Here is a 20,200-nt window from a genome sequence, read left to right on the forward strand (position 1 = left end):
GTCTACATCTTTAAACACGCAGCAGTGATGAAACAAAACTGGAAATAGGCTTCATGCTCTTAGCCTCTGTTCTGTACTAGCCGCAGATCACACAGAAGTCAAAACGGTTAACTGCGGCAGAATACTTTTGCTTTTGAAACGGGTCGAGTTAAAAACCTGCGTGGTCGCATCACCCGTGTACGGCGAACAGACACAGGCAGTGGAAATTCGCTATTTGAGTTTATTCTGGAGGTTGTCTTTTCCGTCTGTGTTCGGTTGATGAGATTACTGGGTTACTGCCGGGCAAACTGCGGATGGTTTGGTCTGGTCTTGTAACAACGCTGGCTCCAAAATGCAAGATGTTTGTGATGCTAGAGGCTCGGAAAATTTCTTTCGTTTAGGTGAACTTGGTGAGAAAATTCACGTTTTTTTCTAATGATGCGACGGAACCGCATGGGACCTGACAAACATACGTGAATAAATTATCATTAGCAAAGTAAAAAATGATAGTTGATGCTGACAAGTCAAAAAAGGTTTCTCCGTTTAGTTATTTGTGATTGGGTTTTCATTACCAGCTACTTTTTTTAGAAGTTGAATCTGTTGGATGCCTATATAATTCACGAGGGATTTTTCTGATCTTGCCTACCTAAATTTGGAGGGCGATTTTTCAAACGCTAGACGCGAAAAACTTCCAGAAAATGAACGCACGTGGAACAAACTCCATCACTGCATGAAACTGCTCGTTGAGATTCAATGAGCAGGATTCACTGTTGCATCCCCTGATCGAAAGACTTTTTACTTCGCCACGAGCTGAAATGGAGAAAAATCATACTCTGGAGACATTGCCAAATGATTAACTGAACGAGGGATTTTAATTTGGATTCAAAGTCTCTCCCCTCGTTAAGAACGCACTCGTCATCTTCAAAACATAGGCAAAAAGTACGCGATCCATTCTGTCACAGGTACTTTGGTTTTCTACCGGTGCCAGTCAGTTCTTGGCAATTCTACCCCAGGTTTTTATCAACCTTCAATCGGACTCTCAGGTAACACCAATGCTCCACCATGCTTATAAGGACGCCCTACTTCATAGAAAGACCGCCTCTGAAAAAAGCACTGTACGACATGTTCCCCTAAGTCACACAAACCTCTGGTTGGATTAAATCGCGGGGAATAATAAGAAAAACGTGCGGGCGTTCTGATTTAATGAAACTACAAATCAGATCAGAGACACAGTACGCCTTTTGAGAACTCTACCTAGTAGAGCGACATCCAGTGTGACCTTTCGCTACCTTTATGGGCAGGACCGGAAAGCCAGTATCAGTTCGGCTTCCTCAAACGCGGCAGCGAAGAAAGGTCTAAAAATGGTCCGGTGGCATATACTAGGCGTTACAACAAAAATTCACGAAAACTGAAGCAAGGTTCTAACCAGTTAGCGCATAGGATTTAAAAAAAATGGGCTGATTAAGAAAGAACAATCTGAGAAAATTTGACGCAGTCGTACTGAATAGTCTGAAATGTGAGCTCCGAGAGATAAATTGACCAGAATCGTCCTTCCAAAAGACAAATAGAAGCAGGGCGATTTGATTTGTGTTACAGGTAATTTGAAATTTTATGCAAGTGTTTTGTAAGTAAAATGGTTCCGGAAATTCGCTAATATCATCAGATACTTTGCATTACAAGATTAGTAAATTTGGAGACAAACTAGAAAAATTAACATCTTCTGGACTACCCGCGTAATTTATGTTCGGAGATTGCCGGTAGGTTTCGCACTGGAAAATATCCCACAAACAAACATAATGAATTGGCGACGGTTGGGCTTGATCTGTACTCGAACCACCCCTTCTTCGACGTCCCATCAAAGCTGATTTAGACTATTACTTCTCAAAGTTGTAGATCGTCAGCAGCGTCGACCTCGTGACCTGCGGTTAGTAGATTAGACATTTGGCCCTTAGGTCACGACCGGTTTGCCAGCACTATCCCTAACCCTAGCCATTCGAGACCGAAGGGTGATTTGTGCAAAATGCAATGCGGGAGGATGCGGGTTGAAGCTTCATGGAATTTTGTGAGAAACCAACCGATGGTGATTCGCATTAATAATAAAACAACCGTATCGTGCTTTCCAGATTTCCGACAGAGGCTGGCTTTCCTCAATGCGCGAATGAAGGTACAGAAATGAGGATATCAACTGGTCCGAATCTAACCAACTGTAGTTCCGGTATATTTGGCGGCATTCAACTTATACGCATCATCATGGTCTTCCATACATCAGTGAGTGGGTTCAAAGCAAACCGAAACCATATCCTGTGTATTTTTCACAAGTTTACTTTTAAGTGTAGCTGAGAGGGATATTTTGCACCTGTGCAGTGGACGGACTCAAAATGCTGCTCTGGCCGGAAGCAGGAGTCTTACTCTGACCGAGATGATGGAGGATGGAAGGCGGTGCTTATAAGTGCGTGTACAAAACACATGGATCTACTCAATATTTCTTGAAAAAGCAGAATATTGAATGGTGACTCACAGCAATCCGACCATCCCACTTGGGCTCGAATTGGCATAGAACATACCAAACCAATGATGAGTATGCTATTTTGCATGTCTTTTCGCACCGATTTCAAAAGACCCGTATCCCTGGTTCTGCTTATATGTACAAATGACACCAGTCAGAAATATTTCAGTTGTTGCTGTCCAAAATCTAGCCCAGTTTTCCTACAGGTCTTTATGAATAGTTCCGTAGTAGGGTTGATTTCTGTTCATTACCTGGTATTGTGCTAGAGCATTGGATGATTTCCCGTGCCTGACCAAAAAGCAGTCGGAGAAGGCCTATTTTCTTCAATTTCCCATAGCTCCTTTTACCAGGAGTCACCGATTTTGGATACTGGGTCATAGAAGTCACGATCAATACGATGGTTGTTCTCAGACCCGTCATAAACAATGCATTGCATGGGGACATAAACTTCATAATACAGGTCGTTGATCAGCAGTAAAAACATTAAAAACTAGAGATTCAAAAACAGAAATTCACAATTTAAAGTAATGCAGTATTTGGACAAAGATTTACCCAACCAAGGGATTCTTCGGAGAAGGTTGTAAGAACCCTTTCTCCCAAGCTCTTCTTTGATACGTTCAAACGCATGACACAACAGCTGCTGCATCCAATGATCCTCTTCACAATTCCAAAATTCTCGTCCATTCGGACTAGCATCTAGCCTATCAGATTATCATTTACTCTAAGTTTCTTGTGCTCATAACTAAAGCTAGTTGGGCCCCTCCGTATCTACACATTCACACAGCCCAGGCTTGACAGCTGCGTATGTTTGGTACAAGCGGCTTTCCGATGTGGTAAAATATGCCGTAGAAATTTGGGGCCTGCAAGAATCTTACAAATATTTCATCAGGGGTCACATGTTGATCTGAAGTGGAACACCAGTCGTACATGGTCGAAGGAGTTTCCTTTCCGATATTCTCGACCAGAAATATCGGTGGGTTCCCCCAAACTGATCATTATCTGATATCCTTCCGTGTGCTTTCGTGGTATCCGTCGAGACCGGTGTTAAACTGCACTAATCCATATTCACATTCAGTCGCTCGTGCTCGCGGACCATCCTAAAATGTCCGATTAAATGGGCCTGCTGGATACACGGAAACTAGCCCTGTGTGAACTCTGTCGTCTGCGGTTTTGCCTGTTTCATTTGCACGTACTGACCACTTGACTGCGACCTTTTCTTGAATGGCTTCGAGTTGGTTGCTCCAAGTGCCCTTCCACTTCCATGGGAAAGGTTTCGTTACGGTTAGAATATGGTCCGACAAGAGGGAAAGCGCACACGACAACACGATCACTACCTCTTTTCAGCTTATTTACGTTCTTGCGCTTTCTGCTCGTCAGAAGAGTGTAGCCCTGATCCTAGTGGATATACTGTTGAAACTCAAGCTAGGAATGGCACATCTGATGGAACAATGAACCTCCTACTATATACGTGGCTCGATGGTCTCAGTGTCAGTTTCCTCTTCCTCATTGAAGCTGAACGGTTCAGAATGCTGTCTTACCCACTTTGCTCACTTGTATTGCGCAGGTCAAGCTTTTATTTAAGATTGATGCATTCAGTCTCTCGTCTGATTTATTTTTAAGCCATGCTTATTCGTTTGGACTATTGGTGTCAAATCGCCCAAGCGTGAATACGTTCACCTGTTCAGACGCGAAAATACAGATCCGTGCGCTACTGGCACACTCACCTCGCGCATCAGACGTCCGGAGCTTATAGCCAAGCACAGCTGATAAGCTCTAATAAGAGCGAAACTCGAGTCCAGTGCTTCTCGCTTTGGTGTGGGATCCACAAAATAAGTACGCTGGCACAGAAGGATGACTGTTCAAACGAGAGTGACGTGAATGTGATTACCACATATCCAACAGTCAACCCCTAATGTAAAAGGTTTGTGCTAAGAGAATGAGATTCTTTCCTAGAAGAATTACTTTCAAATGGCAATCGGCCTCATCAGTCAGGCCGGAGTGCATTTTTTCATTGAATTCTACCTCTTATCACTCACTTTCGAACAGTCCTCCTTCTGTCTTGGCATGGTCATTCTGTTTAGTGGACACCAAAGCAGGAAAGGCAGTGGACTTAAGTTTCATTCCTATAAGGAATCACCAACAGCGCATACTTTTAGCCGCGCCGGGGTTTGCAATACGCGTCCCTGACATACCAACACTCCACCAGCGCACATGTATGTGTTTACGTCTGAACAAACGTTTGGGTGATATGGTTCGTTGGTCCGATGGTCTAAAGGACGGTCCAGTAACCTTCCTGGTTTTGTTGATCGATCGGCCCACCTGTCAGGTCTTCCCAGCCAGGTGGCCTAACCGATGCTTGAAACCGGCTGAACATTATTTGGATTAGCTGTTAGTGATCGCGGGATTGGTTGAACTGACGCTCACAACTTTCAGGTTTGAATAGCTGTCCTACTATCCGGGTGAATAATTCTGCTTAGTCTATTTCAAAGCGATGAGGCACTAGTCTAGAATCTCCTTCTTATCAGTCTTTCAGAAGTACGTATAGTTGGTTGTACTGTGCCTGGGCCAACACCTGTATTCAGAACTACGGCTTTGGCCAAAAACAATGCATATTTATCTGTACAAAGTAAACAATATCGCTGACACATTGCAAGAGTGTCGTGTAGAGTGACATTACGATACAACTTTTGGCGACGAGAGTCGTCCATCTTAAGAATCCAACACTCTAGTGGGCTCATGCTCGCACAAAAGTGCGTCAAAATAAGATGAACAAATTTCATCTGACGGAACGCCTGCTTAGGCTTCGTGGTGAAAAACCGTACTAAGTGTATCTGTTTTACTCGAGCAATCGCCGTTTGCGGTTTAGACTATTGAAAAACACAAGCAGAAAAGCATGAACAGATTACGCAGATCGAGTATTCAAAACAGTAGGATCGGTCAGTTGAATTGAAGACTTCTGAAAGGCGTGATAGATAGGAGATAACCAAAGCATGCGTATCCATACCGCGGTTAAACCATGTCTGAAAATTTGGAGGAGCGGCCACAGCTATTCTTGGCTTCCGTGAGGCTAGAAGCCAGGACATCGTCACTATCTATTTCCTTGAAGATGCTTACTCCATCCGTGGAGCAAGTGGAGACATGCAATGCTCCAGTGCTGTAACAGTAATGAGTTATTTCCCTCCTTTGTCTGCTAGTGGTCTATGCATAGTTCTTTCTCGGGTACGGATTTTAGAGTAGGACTAGGTACGGGGCATACTGCAAATCTGATTGTTTTGAATCGGCGCCCTCAAATAGCGTCAATTTTGTTCCAAAAGCAGGTTGAGCCATTAAAGCGACGGCAAAGGATTCGTTCTATTGACTTAGAATGCGACCACAGTATGATCAGTTGAGGCCAGCATGGGGCTGCGTTGAGATCAAGACATTGTGATTCATGTTCGATCAGTAGGCTGAAATAAGATGACAAGTCGATTTTACAATGTGAGGCACAATTTTGATAGTGTTTATCGATTCTATCAGCGGCGCTGAAGATAAGCACATTTATCTGCGCGTAACCATTTTCCACTTCGAAATCTGAAACTGTTATTCTGTCTCACGCTCGGACGTAGGTTTGCGACAACATGGAGTCTGCACCCACGATCGCTCACTCTAATTGACTCCGTGGGTTAATCACAACCAGAGCACAGTTCACGGACACAGACCACTTCTACTCACTCTTCCATATATGGGCTTTGGGCTGGATTTGGTTTTTTGGACAGAAGGGCGAGAAATGACAATCGTAAGAACGCGGTGCAGGAGGCCGATCCTGATAACCAAATCACTTATGTGCCTGCTGCGCGACGAATAGGACAGATCACTTCTTAAGTATCCGGAGGTTTACTTGAACAGTGAAAGCATTGCTATGAGATTTCAACGAGTGACAAAGTACAGCGAGAAAAACTGGCGTCACAGGCTTGGAGTTTTGTAGACCTGGCTCACAAAGACCCGAGGAATTATAGGTAGCATGTCTAAGCACCTCGGTAATTCAACTGTTTCACAGTTATGGCTACTAGTGAATTAGACGTAGAGTCACTGAAGAGCTCGATGGCTGAAACAATATTCAATTTTGCGCAGTCATACCACAATGACTGCCGTAATGACTTTACATCTTTAAAGGGCCCCTAAGTTAAAACTTTTCCACACCATACTATAACTAAATATATACCATCAATGCACTCCCGCTAAAGTACATTAAAACCATCATGCCCAAAGGTATTAAGCCCACCTCTCTCCACTGAATAAATCTGATGCAAATTTGATTGTGTCAAATCGTCTGGTATTGCTCGCTTTAATATCAGTGATAGTTAACAGACCTCTAAAAGAATAAACACCTTGAACTATTTGGTATAAATCATAAATCAGCCTTCGTTTGCCTTGTTTCATAGACACAGTCACAACGTTTGTTCATCATTTAAGAAAACTTACTGCTGTCAGTCCGTCTCTGCAAGAAAAGAAGAAACAATGTGGAAGTTTGTGCGCTGATTTTCCTGTGGTGAGGTTAGGGATGGGAGAGGCTTCCGCAACGCACAGTTTTACTGTGGAAAACCAAGATCTGCCAGGTCAATCTGAAGACAACCGTATATATATTACGTGCGCTCAGTAGCATGTGAAGCATGCTCATCACAAGAAAACCTCTTTTCCTAGAAACACGTTCAAAAAATGTATATTCATGCGTCTAGGTGGTGAACCTCCGTAGAGTTATCTTGTGCGTACATTGTGACGTGTTTTCGAAGCACACAGGCTGTTCGTGGACTCTCACGGCCCAATGTCGCCTGATGCCACTATACCAAGTTAACTGAATTCGAAAGTAAATGGTCTTTTTTCGTGAGGGAATTAGATCGAAACCATCCCACTTGGTGATTGGCCTAATGAGGTTTAATTGGCGGAGACTGGTACCCGACATACTGTAATGTGTCTATCATACCGGACTTAGTTTAAATGCACTTTCATTGTGGCGCTTACAGGACCCACAAGATCGTTGCCTTGTTCGTTCACCAGATCACGGATCAGAGTGGCAAGGTTTCCTTTTGGAGGCCATGCTGGGGCATCAGCTCCTGGCTAAATGAACCGCTTCCACAACATTATCTCCGTTTGGCCTCGTCCTATGTTATAGTCCTATGCACATATATTATGATGTTTGTAAAATAGCCCAGTATTGGTAGTTTTTCGTCAGCACCACCTTCTTCCGTTTCTTCCGCGACTTTTCCATCAAGCCTACTGAGAATGGACTTTTAAGGAGTCAACCGTCCTCCAACACTAGTTGCCTTCGTGAAACTAGCCTCTGAAATGCATTTTGATGCACGGACAACCAGCTACTACCAGCAAAGATTGATGCTTTTGGTACACTGGTCCTTACGATCCTGCCCAAAAATCAAAAATAAAGTGCGAACAAATTTTAAAAAAATTCTGTACTGATGCGGTTTGAACCTGGAGTTTCAAAGAAGATGGGCATGTTTGTACAGCAGGTTGATAAGTTGGCTCATCTCACTCATCCGGCAAAAACTATCCGAAGCCGCGTACTTTTGTAAGAAAGAAATTACGATCACCCTGTTCCAAGAGAGTGAATACACTTTATTTTCCTCCTGTATATTTAACTTTCCACATTCTACATTTGCGGATTCTTAGGTGCGGGACTCTGGAGATATGGTAAACGAAGTTGTAATCACCATCATAATCTTCGGTTAGCGGCATTTGTGTACCTTTGTTTCGTGACTCGCTGGCTTATATTAAAGTTTTTTTCACACTGTGAAGATCAATGTGCGTTCAAGAAAAGCTTTTTCCCAAAAAACGCCCCTTTGGAAATTGCACTTATGCATAACGATCGCCTGACCGTGAAAACCATCGCATTTATGTAAAAGATCCAGAAAAGGACGGGAGGATTTCGCTGCTTTGGAAGTGTCATAGTGAACAGTTTCATGGCTAGTTTGTTCATGGTTTGGAATGTAGAGCCCGGACAAAATCTTCATTATTGCTAGTGTGAGGAGATTTAGGAAGTTTTTGTATCGATTTTGTCTTGTAAGTGAAGCTAACCTGTACTGGAAAAACGAGAATCATTGTACCGCTGCTTCATCGTTATTGGGAATCATCAATAGTGCGCATTTCACTAAATTCAAGAGAGTCTCGAACTCACAACCACCGAAATAAATTTCTGAATTCTCAACTATTCGGCCACGAGCAGATGACCAGCAATGTGATTAAATTGATCTTAGTGAGGTTTAATCAGACTGCTGATTAATCATTCATTGCCAGAATGTTGAGTTCAAACTTGTTGCATGGGGGTGGGGTGTTCGAGGCCGTGTAGTTTTTTGTAATGCAAACTGCCGATGATTATCAATAAAAATGAAACGGCTGAACAGAAATTCTTGGCTTTTGATCATAAATTGGCTTCGCTAACGGGACGAAATCCACCCCAAAAAGTTCCCCCATCTCACACAATCAACAAAATACATATGCATACGTGCGTTAAATTGGCACATTCCTGTAAAAACAACAGATACTACAAAATTATACCGTGTGATGATCTCCCCCAGTTTTTATTTGCACGTAGAAAAAAACCTTTATCAAAATTACGCTTGCCTTGCTCAACCTGTGTCCAAGTTTTTGGGTGTAACACTGTCGGTACGTTTGTCTACGTCGAATCAAACTGCCACCATCTTATCGGTCCTCGTATACTAAACCCTCATCCGTGTGACCAACCGTGGAATTTTCTCGATATAATCAATTCAGACCGTCACTGTTTACTAAAATTTACTGATTTTCAACTATAACAATGCAATATTGCGAATTCCGATGATTTTTGACCACGTTACCGTGTTGACCGTTCCAATGGAGGTTGGGCCGGTTTCGGAGAATTGGAAAATCATCAGGGATCGCATTAGAATGGATTGAATTAGGATGAGCAATTACATGTAAGTGACAGAGTGGACGTATGTCAGATATTTATAAACAATCCCCTCTGATCCCATTCTCCTTTTCCTTGCTTTACAATGCTTCACATAGATTTAAAGTCTAACCCGGTTGATGTGTTAAACGATCCTGGCAATCGGTCCACAAAAACGTTCCTGACCAACTGTGGGTGCAGTATCAACTCGGCCTTATTCATGCCATCCATTCACTGATGACGTAGCATAAATGATTCGTGACGAGGCATCTAAAAGATGATTGCCAATATCGATAGACAGATCAACCAATAATTGCACCTTAAGTAATATTTTTCTACCGAACCATTTAGCGTGTTCTAAATTTCTGAACGGAGAAAATTTGAAGGAATTCAAATGCCAGCTGTGGACCAAATACGAAGGCAGACTGCACTTTGGAAGGAGCTGCATTGATACGGATAAGATGTATAGCCTGGTGGCCTGGTGACTGAAAATAGCCATCGGAAATTTTCCATAACTTAGCCTGGATTGCAATTTCTTGCCTGTGATAGTGGGAACCAGCATGAGTAGCTTTGTGGTTTATGGAGGTTTTGCGAGATTTTTGGAACATATCATGGCTTCTTTCTGAGCATGTTTGTCAGCTGCCTAAGTCACCGTGATGTTCACGTATTGTCGTATAAAACGGTGAGACAATCCACCGTTTTGCAGTATCAGTCCTTCAAGAACAACTGAAGAACATTGACGTAACGAGTTAGCCGATTTAAAACTCAGAATCTCATCGGGACGTGATCCTTTGGTAAAGGATTTACATACTTACTGAAAGGTGCGCCGTTGCGCGTATTGCAGTACTAGATTTTCTGGTGCCTTCAATACATCAAGCCGCAGAGCGCACATCCTTTGCATCTTTGTCCATATTTACGCGGAGGTACAAGTTGCATCACATCATTCACACTATGTGGCTCATTTCAACCTAGGCAATGTAGACTATTAGGAGAGCAGTTTGTCAAATACTAATTCTTCTCAAAGGATCCCGTGGTGTCCGACAACGATGTCCACTCTTCATTTCTGTTCAACTTCATCTTTGATGGAATAATGGGGCGAGCGCTGGAAGGTCTTCAAAACTAGGTGTTCAAATTGTTGCTATTGAGAGCCTTGTCGATCTGAAGTACGCAGATGACACTGTCCTCATCTTTGAAGATCAAAGCAAGGCACAAACCCTGTTGAATAGACTGACCGCCATCGTGTTATCCTTTGGCATTCTCCTTGCACCTTCAAAGTGCAAAGTCATGCTTCGGAACGTGCGGTCCGCGAACATATCCTTTACAATTCAAGGAAAATCACTGAAGGTTGTGGAAACTTTACATACCTCGGTAGTTGTATTAGCTCTGACGGAAGTGAGTCTGATGAAGTCAGTGCAAGAATCTCCAAGGCTCGAATCACGTTTGCTAATTTGTGTCACATGTGGCGTCAAAAAGGCATCTCAATGGATCATAAGGGTCGTGTGTACCAGGCTACAGTAAGGGCTGTGTTGTGTATGGGTGCGAAACATGGCCTGTGCGGGTAACTGATGTAAGGCGTCTTCAGGTTTTTGACAACCGACGCCTCAGAAGCGTGGCTGGTTGTGGAAAACGGGTATTTGGTTGTGCTGCAGGCACCTCAATCCGGGAAAACATCCAACATCATCGACTGCGATGGCTCGGTCATGTGCTACGCATGCTGAACCTCCGTCTACCGAGACGAGTGTTGTTCTCCGTGCCTCCTTCAGGATGGCGCAAACCGCGAGGTGGACAGCACATGACTTGGCAGAAAGGCGTGAAAGAGATCACGAAGAGTTTGGGTGTTGTTGGTGTTGTGCGACTTCCAGGATGGGGTCCCCGTGACCCCGTCTGTGCTTGGCTGGAGACGTTGCGAGAAATGGCGGCTAATCGATGTCAGTGGCGTTCGTACTGTCAGTTTATTTCCAGATTGTCTGATTCAGCGGTTGGAGGTGTAGACCCCTCAGAACGCTTGAGATAGGTCGGCATAAAGTCCCCTCCCGCATCCAAGCATTTTCTCTTCTTTCCACTCTAGGGTTTTAACACAATTAGAACGAACCTCGTGGTTGTACGGCGGTGAAGCTTCAGTGGCAACACTGATGTTTCTGTCTTTGATTATGATGATGATGATGTTTATAGCCAAGTGTCAGGTGAAATCAAATGTCAGTACACGGTAGTCAGAATGTCCCAGTGGAGTCTTAAATACCCGATGAACGAATTCCTTTTGTTGGTGATAACAAGGTCCAGCAAGGATCGTGGTTGACTTGCGCGGCATTTGGTGGCTGCGACGAAACTCTCAGTCAAACCGGTCAGCCGAACGACTGGTCAGAGCCGACGAAATTTTTTATATACCCGATAAACTGAAACTTTATCCAGGAGGCTGCGCGACCATTGCAATCACCTGCCAGCAAACAATGGGCGAGACGGTAGGGCGAAGATGATTGCTCAACTTTTGCACAAAGAATAAGTCGGGTTCCGGAGAATTTGAGAGGCAATGGTGAGGACAACCCGGAGAAGAAAATTAGCCCCAAGCATTGAAATTTGAATACATAGTGTATCACACAAAAGTTAGCAAAGATGTCGGAGAGGACATTTTTCTGGAGCGCCGCATTTAAGTACCGAGCGCAGCAACCATCCTTTCTTCCTTGTGTTTCAACTCGAGAAACTGGGTAGCAAAACGTTCGATTCTATTCTAGTGAGCAGTGCAAGACAGATAAAATGTACCAAAATGGTGTGAACAAATGTTCAGCTGTTCAGATGGATTGGTGTGACAATCGGAAGCCCAGTAGTTTTTCCTTCTCACAGTCGTGCTGCCCACATCAAAGCGATAACACAGTCTTACTCCAAAGTACTCTGAAACATAGAACTGTAACAATATCCGGCAACACATTCCCTTGGTGTAACACCCGCAAATGCTTTCAGAATTGCTAGAATAATGTCATGGTACAGGGGAGTATAGAGAACATTTCCACAGATTAACGAAACCACTTGAAAAAAGATGAACTGCGGTTACTCTGCTTGAGGAGGATGACTGGAAAAGTACGGTTAGTGCTCTTTGAGAGTTGTTCAGAAGGTAGTTTCTGTTTACCCAGTGATGGTCGACGGTGACCGGCTCTTCTCCTTGCCGTCGAAAATGAATCGTCTTTGCGAACCGTATAAAATAATTGCAATTGTACATCGGTTTGTGAATTATAAAATCTATCAACTTGTTCTGGGCTGTCTTTGAAGTGAAAAGATGCCAAGGTGTTTTGAATGTTACTGAACTGACGAAGCGAACTGACGATCTGATGTGCATGCAAGTTAAGGGAAGGAATTGCCCCACTTTTTCAATCTGCTTGGTTTATAGTTATTTGGCAAACGTCCACTTTTTGGTGGCAGATATAATCTCACCCCATTTCAAGTCAATATGACACAAGTCTTGTTCTGGGAGTCAAAAGCGCAATTTGATAAAGTCTGGTGAATTCATATTGTGTGGTGAAGGATCATTGACCTAGGCCGTGAGAACCATTCCCGCATATGGCTTCCGTCCAGCGGAGTGTTCGGACCGCTCTCAAGTGACAGTCAAACAGTTTCATCAAGAACATTCGTCGTTTTGAGAAAGCTTCTACGTTACGCCAAACCCGACTGGTTTACCATCGTTGATTAATCAATTTATCATTAGTCTTTTGACGTAAAGGGATTTCGCATGTGCTTACCAGTTCAAGATGAGTTGAGGAGGTTTTCGAACAGATTGGAAATGTGATGGATTACAACGGACCAATCTTAAATTCACCTCGGAATAATAGAACTAGGTCACGACCGGTTTCACCCTTCTTGGGGCTCATCAGGTAGGTGCAGTCCCCGAGTTTCCGTCAACCTTATGATCTACTTGAACCCAAATTGCACTGTTTTCGAGAAATACACTCATCTGCAAATCAATTTGGTTTTCACGGGAGACTCAATTGAATCTCTCGTTTATGGTGTTCTCCGGTCGTGGGCTGTCAAAGAGTTTTCAGCAACCTTGTGAGTAGTTTCCTTTATGAAAATATACTTCGATATCTCGAATATCGTGCAAACTGAATCATGAGACGGCCTGTGTGCAGCACATTCAGCTGGAGAACATCATAAACGAGAAATTCAGTTGAGTCTCCCGTGAAAACCAAATTGATTTGCAGATGAGTGTATTTCTCGAGAACTAGGTCATCATCGTTTATTTCTGCCAACTAACTAATGGATCCTTCCGCAACAGCAATCCACTATTTTCAGTCCGAAAGATGGTTGACCAAGTCCTGCGCACGATATTTGATTAATTTTCCTTACCAGCCACATAACGTAGGGTTAATTTTGAAGAATGTCAAAAAAACAAGACTTTTATCATAGTGACTTGGAATGGGGTGAGATTATATCTGTCACCAAAAAGTGGACGTTTGCCAAATAACTATAAACCAAGCAGATTGAAAAAGTGGGGCAATTCCTTCCCTTAACTTGCATGCACATCAGATCGTCAGTTCGCTTCGTCAGTTCAGTAACATTCAAAACACCTTGGCATCTTTTCACTTCAAAGACAGCCCAGAACAAGTTGATAGATTTTATAATTCACAAACCGATGTACAATTGCAATTATTTTATACGGTTCGCAAAGACGATTCATTTTCGACGGCAAGGAGAAGAGCCGGTCACCGTCGACCATCACTGGGTAAACAGAAACTACCTTCTGAACAACTCTCAAAGAGCACTAACCGTACTTTTCCAGTCATCCTCCTCAAGCAGAGTAACCGCAGTTCATCTTTTTTCAAGTGGTTTCGTTAATCTGTGGAAATGTTCTCTATACTCCCCTGTACCATGACATTATTCTAGCAATTCTGAAAGCATTTGCGGGTGTTACACCAAGGGAATGTGTTGCCGGATATTGTTACAGTTCTATGTTTCAGAGTACTTTGGAGTAAGACTGTGTTATCGCTTTGATGTGGGCAGCACGACTGTGAGAAGGAAAAACTACTGGGCTTCCGATTGTCCCGTCTGAATAACTGAACATTTGTTCGCACCATTTTGTTTCATTCTGTCTCTCTTTTACCGCGCATCGATATAGATACTAGGAGTACATCCAACTGGGTTCGTTAGCCGACGAATGTTTGTGTGGCTTTTTCCTCGAATCTGTCGCATATGCTTAAGCCACCTGCAGCGCGGATTTTCAACCAAAATTATATGTTATATCTTATTATATTTCGGTGCTATGTGTTCACTAGCCACCGTAAAAGAAATTAGACGAATACGCAGTTAGCGGGATAAAATGCGTTTCGTCTCCCGGATCCGTCCTGCCTATTTCGTACAAATTGACTGGCCAACTGAGCCGCGTTTAGTGTTATTTCTAGGCAGTATATCTGTCAACACTGTTGACAGAAACAACGCCCTGAAGAGCTACATTTGGTTTTCATTCCTGTGAATCTAAAGCATGTTTTATGATGTCACTCCAACATACCTAAAATAATTTGCAAAACGCCCATCAATTTTGCTTGGGAAAGTGATATATTAGGATTATGCGGCAACTGATAATCGCATCCTTCAAAAATGTATAGCAGAAAATTAGTTGAATGTCATTAACTGATCAGAAAATGTAGTCGAAAAGCCCCAACTATAATATATTTGACAAAGTGGTCAACTACCGATTTTGTGGATTTATTTGTCTGATTGTCGTAGTGGTATAGCCAATACCTGCGAAGATTGCATAAAATATTTCGCCTAGATCGTTACAACCAATGAAGTCATCAGTGGTGAGAGATTCACGGAGCTGTAGGAGGTAGCTGCGGTCATAATTCAATGGTAAAACTGGATGGCTTAAGTCGGGTGAAAAGATTAATTTTTCAGTTCCGCTTGGTATTGCTACTTCTGTGCGTGTTACCTAGAAATGATGAGTAGTGGAAAAGCTACAATGTTTCAGAGTACTAGTTAGCACCATTTATTGTACTGAATTTCAAGAAATAATGTTTCCCTTAATGTTGCTTGAGGTGGCGAAATTTAAACTGCCCCGCCTTCCCCCTAAGATAGATGATTGAATTAATTTTTCTTGCCAGTTTGGGTTTTGGAGCTGAAACAAGCCATATGCCAAGAGCTGGCTTAAACTTACGGTAATTCCGGAGGTGACAGTGATTGTAGTGGTATATTCATCTGATACGAAATGAATATCTTTGGTTTCGCCAAGGTTTTCCAGTAAAAAACGCTCTTATTTCTAGCAAGGTTTTCCAGTAAAAAACGCTCTCATTTCTAGCAGACAATCATTCTGCCTTGCATTGTTCACTATAAAGTCTTGAGTGGTCGAAGGTTCTTAGAATGCTAAATACCAATGTCTCCTAAATTGATGGACCATTTGCCGCGGGCGAATCAAGTCCAGCAACCGCTATAATTCCATTTGAATGAGCAATATGGAAGTGTGAGTTTTTTGGAAAACCGCATCGGCGACAACAATAGTGTTACTAGTAAATAAAACATAAACCAGGCTTTTAAAATATTTTCAAGAAAATCTTTTTGCAATGTCAATAATGGATCTGACAATTGGAAAATGCCCCTTGATCTCGGTCAGTTTCAAAAGTGGCTAACAAAATTTTGTCAATTTACCTACCAGGCGATGTATATTAGATTGGTTTCACGGTATACCTAACGCCTGTGAAATGTCAAAACACAGTTTAGGCAGACAGACGGTTGTTTTTTACACAATCTGCAGTGTGCAGCCGACACTGAGATAGCAATTGGCAGAATTTGTGAAAAGTTACTCAGCTCACTTGTAGTAGGTGTTGCATTGATCATTACTACAACAGAATTCTCTTTTGGGAAGGTATCGAATGGCTTTGTAATATACGACTTCAAATTTATCACGGCTTAATTACGTATTACTTGGCCATGATCAGTAGTGAATAAATTATGAAGTTTCAAATTGTCGTTCAAACTCATTGGTGACCACAATTCGGTGTGAGGAACTAGAATGAAATTTGTTTCACCCTCATTATGGATGGGAGAAGCAGACAAAAATAGGAGGAGGGGGGATTCCGGCTCGAAACAGACTGGATTAATGAGTGAATTCACCCATCGTTGAGATTTCCATCTTCAAATCTTAGACGGGTCGCACAGTAAGCGCTGACGTATTATGACAGGGACGTTGCAATTCGCCTTGATTGCTGGATAAGTCATGAGCTGCTGGAGTAAGCGATGTCTCGAAACCGGGGGTTCCAATATTTTTCATTGTTTTCAAATCCTTTGAAGACTAGATTCTTCGCAGACAAACACTTCTATATGGCACAGTCTAATGTTGAACGTCGAATGAACACAGTTGAAACGTTTGTCATGCCAAATAGCTAGGGATAATGCTGCACTATGGTTGTGAGGTCCATATGCAATCTTCTTCGTGTGTAAAAAGAATTATCTCCTGGCTAGTTGACGAGCTTCTCCTGTGATTGTAAAATATCTGTCAAATTTTTGTCTGACATCTACATGAGCGAAAGTCAAATGTTTACCGAATGTATTTTGAAAACTGCCCTCATTTTGGAGAAACAGTAGAAACTAGACGGGATGAGAGGACCTCTATTCCGACTTGCTCGTATCGTTGGCGACACTCGTACTAGCGAGTCAGCTGAATGCAAAAAATATAGCTTAAATATTTACCAAAGCATGTTGTGGATTTCATTCTAGATATTTAATTTGTACTGAGAGAAATCCTGTTGGAGTAACGCAAATCAAAGAGATACCTTACTTCAGGGAATTTCACATATTGCTTAGCTTACCGAAATATTCACTGATTTTCACCAACCTGTTTCCAAGTTTTATGAACGCGGGAATTGTAGATTGCCATGGGGGATTTGTAAATCTGACAGAGAGTCGACGGTGACAGATATCTCTCCAACAACTCAGAGTACGAATATTATGTAATACATAATATAATATGGGAAAAGTTGTTTATGGAAACATTTCAAATACAAATTACAGCAGGTAATGCTAATTATGCCATTAATCCACGAACAATTGACCGAAAACTGTCGCGATGCCTGTGGTACATTGAAATCATTGCAAAAAATGAACGCTCACACACTGTGCATTGTTTGTGAGTGGAAATTGAACACAGCCTGTGAGGTCGCTGTGACAGATGTTGAGTGTTCGAACTCTTCTCTTCATTCGTCAAATTGAAGCGCCTGAAAACTGGTCACCTCAAATGCGGTTTTCCACACTTTTTTCAACAAAGAACGCTATTCCACGGCAATTTTGTCCGAAACATTCCAAGTCAGTCCTCATAAAATGTGTGGGGATTTTATCCTCTGTTTAATAGTTGAATATTTAAACTCACCCCTAATTCACATTGAAGTCATGGTTTCTCAAACGCCGCCCTAACAAAGAGAGAGGTCTCATAATGACAGTCACTATTAATTTCTATCTAGATGCAATGGACTTAACAACGGCTCTCAGTATTTTCAGACTTTTGGAGGGTCTCCAGGTGTTCTTACGGAGAGGCTTAATCAATCCAAATTCATTTTCACGTTCACAAGGGACTGGACTGAAAGCCACTAGATTTGTTGTTCATAGGAACATTGGACTACAACTTCGATGCGAAATTGCATTGTAGTATACTGAAAAATTAGCATACCCTCAGAATCCAGTGTCGTATAGGCCAAAACCTGTTCATAGGTGCTTCATTTTTACCCGTTGATTGTGCCCGTCAGTTGATATAAACTTACGGTTCCCAGCAGATGTGAGGAATAGTGAGTTGAGAAATATAGGCCGTCATTTCTAGAGCGGAATACGGTCGTTTCTGATCGCGTCCCCGACCTAGACATCATGCGTTAGGTTACATGTCTTTAAAATACAGCGATCTGTTAAGTCAGATGGAAACCTTCCATTAGGTCAACATATATGGGGTTCGAATATCCAAGATCCAAGGACGTACGAGCCTTTGCAATTCGACGAGTGGTTTCGAAGTGCACAAGCGAGTAACTGATTGAGGAAGTTTTTCAATTGTACCGAGACAGGTTTATAACCACCAGTTAACTACCTATCAGTGTGACGGCGGAATCGACTGATGGGGCACGCGAGTAGCATGTGGTTTTCATGTAACCCGGCTTCACTTCCAATGAAAGGTGGGGTTTATTACGGAACTTGTGGAACTGGTTTCCAGCGTTCGTTCACAATTGCGTGGTAGTCAATTGACATTCACTAAAGTTCAAAAAGATGCGTACGGATGTTAAACTTAAAAAACTAGCTGCATATGAGACGTTTACTTTCCTGTCCAATAATTAGCAACCGTTTAATTTGTGTGTGCTAATAAACGACTTCGCGGCGAAGGGCTTTCTTCCTTACACCAGTATTTGATGATAGGTATAGGTGTGCATCAACGTAAAATGTCAAACAATGATTGGCCATTGGTTTTGCAAACTCATTGTCCTTATAGCCAGCCTTACGGAACTTCACCCAAAGGAGAACTTTATGTACACGGTCAGCTAGCGCCAGGTTGAACAGGCCCAGTTCGGCTGTTCGAAACTAACCATAGGTTCACTTCCGTAACCCGTGTCATCGGCCTCGGATATGCCCACATGCAAACATACCAGTCAAGGCAGTCATGTCTCCTCATCCACCTAATCAGCGCCATGGAGCACCGTCGAGCTTTTCAAGATGCCATCATAGCGATTTAGAGAACACTTGTCATCACTCAACTGAACTACAACCGGCCATCGGACAACGTTCGTGTTGCAGTTAGTTCAGCCCGATTAGGGACTCGCGAAACGCTGGGTGACGTGTCATTTTAGACGCGTACATTGAAGGGGTTTGCCAGTGGAAAATCTATTGGTGCTCAGGTTCTTGAAAGGATGCCCATGGTTGTCTTTTAACTACGCAAACCGATTATTTCCTGAAGTGAAGAATGACACTCTGGACTAGGGATACTTTTGTATGTACTGTTTATATGTGAAACGTGTGAAAATGTCGTGTCGTGTGTGACTTGTTGTGCTCGAGACACCGGTGCATGACAAATAGGCTGGACCAAACGGCAGATTGCTGAAAACCGCCAGGCAGAGTAAAGCAGGCAGGATTTTAATTCAGGCGGCAACTCTGTGCAGGTAAGTCGGAATTTTGTTGAACTATATTCACGTCATTAAATTTGGTGTGATGATTCACAGCCTTCAGGTGCAGTACGACAGCTGTGCCAAGCTCTCCTATTTTCCTAATAAATTTGAGTTTCATAGAGCAACCCGAGAGTGTTCTTCCTGTTTTCTTATTTGACATTTCGACAAAATAGAATTGTTACATCCCCTCATGTCTCCTACACATACTCCTGCAATCTTTTATGAGCGAGATTAATCAACAAAATAGAACGGATTTTGTGCTCATCCCGAAAGTTGTTTTCTGCTGGAGAAAGTTTGACCAGTGATCTCAAAAGTGACGGTAAATTTCATGTGTCTTAATGTTGTTTGAAGCATCAGCCACCTGGACAGAACGGAGCACCCATCAACTGAAATGGTTTCCTCAGCACGTTATACGATTTACACGCTTCTCGGCTCTCTGAGCTAAGATCATGTGTAGTATCTGTTCTTTGCAGTGTAATTTCTGCAACGGTCTCTAAATTGAGACCAATGAAATTACCTGTATTTTTCTCGCTCGGACGGGTGCTGTGAGCTTGCTCAACCCCGTCCACGAGTCGGCCTTGTATTGCATTACCTCGAGGTTGGCCCACTTTTTCCGTCACGAAGAGACCAGATCCGCCACGAAAAGACTGTACCTTAGCGTGGTGTGGCGGTTTGTTTACCTCGGAGACC

At 42.7% G+C, this 20,200-nt stretch overlaps 1 protein-coding gene across 1 annotated transcript in view; it reads right to left on the reverse strand.

The window, feature by feature from the left end:
- T265_06952 (hypothetical protein) overlaps positions 1-20,200 on the reverse strand; it is a gene marked incomplete at both ends in the record, with an annotated part of 36,265 nt that overhangs the window by 13,806 nt on the left and 2,259 nt on the right. The window contains 3 exons of the mRNA XM_009172355.1: positions 2,843-2,975; positions 4,210-4,323; positions 6,947-6,962. Coding sequence (XP_009170619.1) covers positions 2,843-2,975; positions 4,210-4,323; positions 6,947-6,962 — 263 coding nt within the window. The remainder of the gene's footprint in view (positions 1-2,842; positions 2,976-4,209; positions 4,324-6,946; positions 6,963-20,200) is intronic.

Source organism: Opisthorchis viverrini, assembly GCF_000715545.1.
Source record: "Opisthorchis viverrini unplaced genomic scaffold opera_v5_152, whole genome shotgun sequence".
NCBI lineage: Eukaryota > Metazoa > Platyhelminthes > Trematoda > Opisthorchiida > Opisthorchiidae > Opisthorchis > Opisthorchis viverrini.